The sequence below is a fragment of the Lepus europaeus genome, chromosome 7, assembly GCF_033115175.1.
Source record: "Lepus europaeus isolate LE1 chromosome 7, mLepTim1.pri, whole genome shotgun sequence".
Lineage (NCBI taxonomy): Eukaryota > Metazoa > Chordata > Mammalia > Lagomorpha > Leporidae > Lepus > Lepus europaeus.
The window spans coordinates 57,355,594-57,359,690 of NC_084833.1; the positions used below are offsets into that span (position 1 = coordinate 57,355,594).

General features: G+C 39.1%; 1 protein-coding gene across 1 annotated transcript; it reads left to right on the forward strand.

Annotated features, from left to right (window-relative positions):
- Positions 1 to 2,336: 2,336 nt before the first annotated feature.
- LOC133764456 (olfactory receptor 5P6-like) lies at positions 2,337 to 3,284 on the forward strand. Its single transcript, XM_062198131.1, has one exon. The coding sequence runs from the start codon at positions 2,337 to 2,339 to the stop codon at positions 3,282 to 3,284; it is 948 nt and encodes a 315-aa protein (XP_062054115.1).
- The last annotated feature ends 813 nt before the right edge of the window (positions 3,285 to 4,097 follow it).

Genomic DNA, 4,097 nt, shown 5'->3' on the forward strand with positions numbered 1-4,097 from the left:
AAAATGGTCTTGGGTGGGAGGTCAGCCTAGTATTTAAGATGCTGTGTCCCACACCATAGTATTTGGGTTCTATTCCCTAACTTCATCTCCGTTCTGAATCAGAACCTAGGAGGCAGTGGTGACAGTTCAAATATTTGGGTTTCTGTCAACCATGCAGGAGACCTGGATTCAGTTCCTGGCTGGCGGCATCAGCAGTGGCCACTGCAAGCATTTGGAAAGTGAACTAGTGAATGGGTGATCTCTCTCTGTCTTTTTCTCCCTGCTTCTCAAATTCAAAATAAATTTAATGCTTAGTGAAATAAGCCAGTTCCCAAAAGCCAAATATGTTTTCTGATATGTGGTAGTTCATATAGAATACAAAAAATGTCAGAGAATGAAATTGATAGATTATAATCTGATTATTGTTTATAGCCCCTGTCTACTTTCCTGTGGAACAGTCTTTCTACTTTTTACTTGTTGAAAATTATGCCTGTGATAATACAGTAAATTGAAAGAATGTTATTGCAAAAATTAAAGGGAAAAAAGGAAAGAAGGGGAGATTGAGAAAGGGAGGAAGAGAAAAATTTTATTTTTTTATTTTTTTATTTTTTATTTTTTTATTTTTGACAGGCAGAGAGGACAGTGAGAGAGAGAGAGACAGAGAGAAAGGTCTTCCTTTTGCCGTTGGTTCACCCTCCAATGGCCGCCGCGGTAGCGCGCTGCGGCCGGCGCACCGCGCTGTTCCGATGGCAGGAGCCAGGTGCTTCTCCTGGTCTCCCATGGGGTGCAGGGCCCAAGCACTTGGGCCATCCTCCACTGCACTCAGAGAAAAATTTTTATCTTCTTAGAATTGTATTTATGAAATCCTTACATCAATAAAAGTTAAAAAAAATTTAAATTGTTTAACTTGTTTAACTGACAGAAATTTTTAAATGTGGAACTAGGCACCTCATTTATGCATTAGCTCTCAAAAAAGTAAATGGCACATCTGTTATCCCCAAATTACAAGCGTAGTCAAATTCAATGTAATTCTTAATAAATAATTATTAAATTCAATTAATAAATATCTAATTATTATAACTATTAAAGGAAGAGACTGCAGTCAGTCTGAAGTTCATAATGTGATTCACTATTTCCCATGTAAGTTTAGGTAAGTTATTTAATATTTTCAAGCCCAAATTATTCATCTATAAAATGGGAATAGTAAAAGTATTAAATGTTATTACATTGACATTTATAAAGAACTGTATATAAAATTTTGAATTCTATGCCAGGAGCTTAGTAATTACTCAATAAATATTAGCTATTACTCCATTATCTAATCCTATAGTTAAACATTTTAATTCCTTCTGGTATACTTCTGATTCCTCTTTGTATTTTTAAGTGGATTTTAACCTAAAGATTTAAAACTTTGAAACTTAGGTATATTTTATGAATACAAATGCAGAGGCAGGCATTTGGTGTAGTAATTAAGATGCTGCCTGGGGTATCTGCATCCCATAGTAGAGACAATGGGTGTGAGTCCTAACTCCTTGTCCAATCCCAGCTTTCTGTTAATGTGCACCCTAGGAAGCAGCAGAGGATGGTTCAAGGACTTGGATCCCCGCCACTCATAAGAAACCCAGACTGAAATTCAGGCTCCTCGCTTGAGTCTCCAACCCCAGCTGTTCCGTGCATTTGGAAGTCAACCAGTGGATGGAAGATTTCTTTCTCTCTCTCTTTTTTCAAGATTTTATTTATTTATTTGACAGGCAGAGTTACAGACAGCATGTGAGAGACAGAAAGGTCTTCCTTCCGTTGGTTCACTCCTCAAGTGGCCGCAATGGCCGGAGCTGCACCGATCTGAAGCCAGGAGCCAGGTGCTTCCTCCTGGTCTCCCATGGAGTGCAGAGGCCCAAGCACTTGGGCCATCCTCCACTGCTTTCCCAGGCCACAGCAGAGAGCTGGACCAGAAGAGGAGCAACTGGGACTAGAACCGGCGCCCATATGGGATGCCGGTGCTGCAGGCAGAGGAATAACCTAGTGTGCCATGACACCAGCCCTTCTTTATCTCTTTCAAATAACAATAAATACACACACATACACACACAGTGACAGAGACAGACATTACTTCAAACGAATTTTGGAAGTTCCTACAAATAGAAATTTAAATATAGGAAGACTCAATATACCTTAGTATGAGTATATACACTCTGGGAATCCAGAATATAAAGCATATTTAATATAAAATTTGCATGAATCATTTTTGTTTATAATAACATACTTGTATGCATTAATGAAAGGAAACCTTCACAGTTATACAATCTTTGAAGAACTCTTTTCATCACAGGTTGATTTTACAACAGTTACGTTGGCTCATGGATTCCCTGATAGATGGGAACCACACTGCAGTGTCAGGGTTCATTTTATTGGGCTTAACAGATGATCCCGTGCTACGAGTCGTCCTCTTCATGATCATCCTATGCATCTACCTGGTGACCATATCTGGCAATCTCAGCACAATCGTTCTTATCAGAATCTCTTCTCAGCTCCATCATCCCATGTACTTTTTTCTGAGCCAACTGGCTTTTGTTGATATGGGTATGTCATCTTCTGTTACACCCAACATGCTTGTAAACTTCTTAAGACAGAGATGCACAATCTCCTATTTTGGATGTGCCATTCAGCTTGGCTCGGCTGCTTTCTTTGGTACAGCTGAGGGCTTCCTCCTGGCTGTCATGGCGTATGATCGCTTTGTGGCAATCTGCAACCCCCTGCTTTATTCAACCAAAATGTCAACACATGTCTGTGTCCAGTTACTCATAATAACTTATGCAGTTGGTTTTCTCAATACCTGGCCGTTTGCCATATGCTTCCATTCCTTACTCTTCTGTGGGTCAAACAGAGTCAACCATTTCTTCTGTGATTTTGCTCCTTTAGTTGAACTCTCCTGTTCTGATGTCAGTGTCCCTGTTCTTGTTCCCTCACTTACTGCGGGCTCCATCATTGTGGTTGCTGTGCTTGTCATAGCTGTCTCCTACATCTACATCCTCATCACAATCCTGAATATGCACTCCACTGAGGGGCGGCACAAGGCCTTCTCCACCTGCACCTCCCATCTCACAGCAGTCACTCTGTTCTATGGGACTGTTACATTCATTTATGTGATGCCTAAGTCCAGCTACTCAACTGACCAGAACAAGGTAGTGTCTGTGTTCTACATGGTGGTGAACCCCATGTTGAACCCCCTCATCTACAGTCTCAGGAATAATGAGATTAAAGAGGCTCTGAAAAGGGAGCTTGGAAGGAAAGTATTGTCTTGGTGACTGTTGCTGTTTTTGTAGATTTTGATATAATATCCCATGAATATGATAATAAAAGGAAATTGAGTAACTACAGTTGGAATGTATCTGTATCCAGAGTGAAACTTTTCAATCAACATAGGGAGTGGATTTTCAAATATCAAATAGTAAATCAGAATCTCATGGTAAGATATCTTTAATTCATAATTTAAAAACATACTGTTTTACATAAAATGTAGGAAAATTATTTAACTATTGCTATTTTCCAAACTTAATAAGTTGTGGAATTTTCATGTTATACTTCCAGTTCTTTAAGGTTATATCTATTTTCAATAGCATCTTATGCTAAGTGTGCATAACTATAGTTAAATATGGATATAAATTCTGAAATGACATGACAAAGTATAACTGACTATACTTTGGAGGTGTTTTCGTTTCAATAAGGTTATCTGACAATAATGGGCTTTAAATCTGTCAGATTCTATGTTCTTGGCATTGAACTCCAGCCTTGGATATATGGGAAAAAGAGGCAATGCCCCTGACTAACATGCATGCCTCGGTCAGATCACAAGAAGTCACATCCTCTGAAGAAGTAGAAGGCTTCTTGGACTCCTCAGGGAATGATCAGAACAAATTTCTGGAGTGACTTCAGCATGTTCCCATCCACATTCAGCAAAGAATAGTAAAGGGACTTAGTTCCCCGGAGAATCTTGATTTATGCTGAAAACCAGAATGTTTGTTTATCTTTCCCTATCACTTTTCTATACCCACGTCTTAGTCTCTGGTAATAGGCACCATTAATCAATCAATTCATGGATTCAGAAGCATGAGAATAAT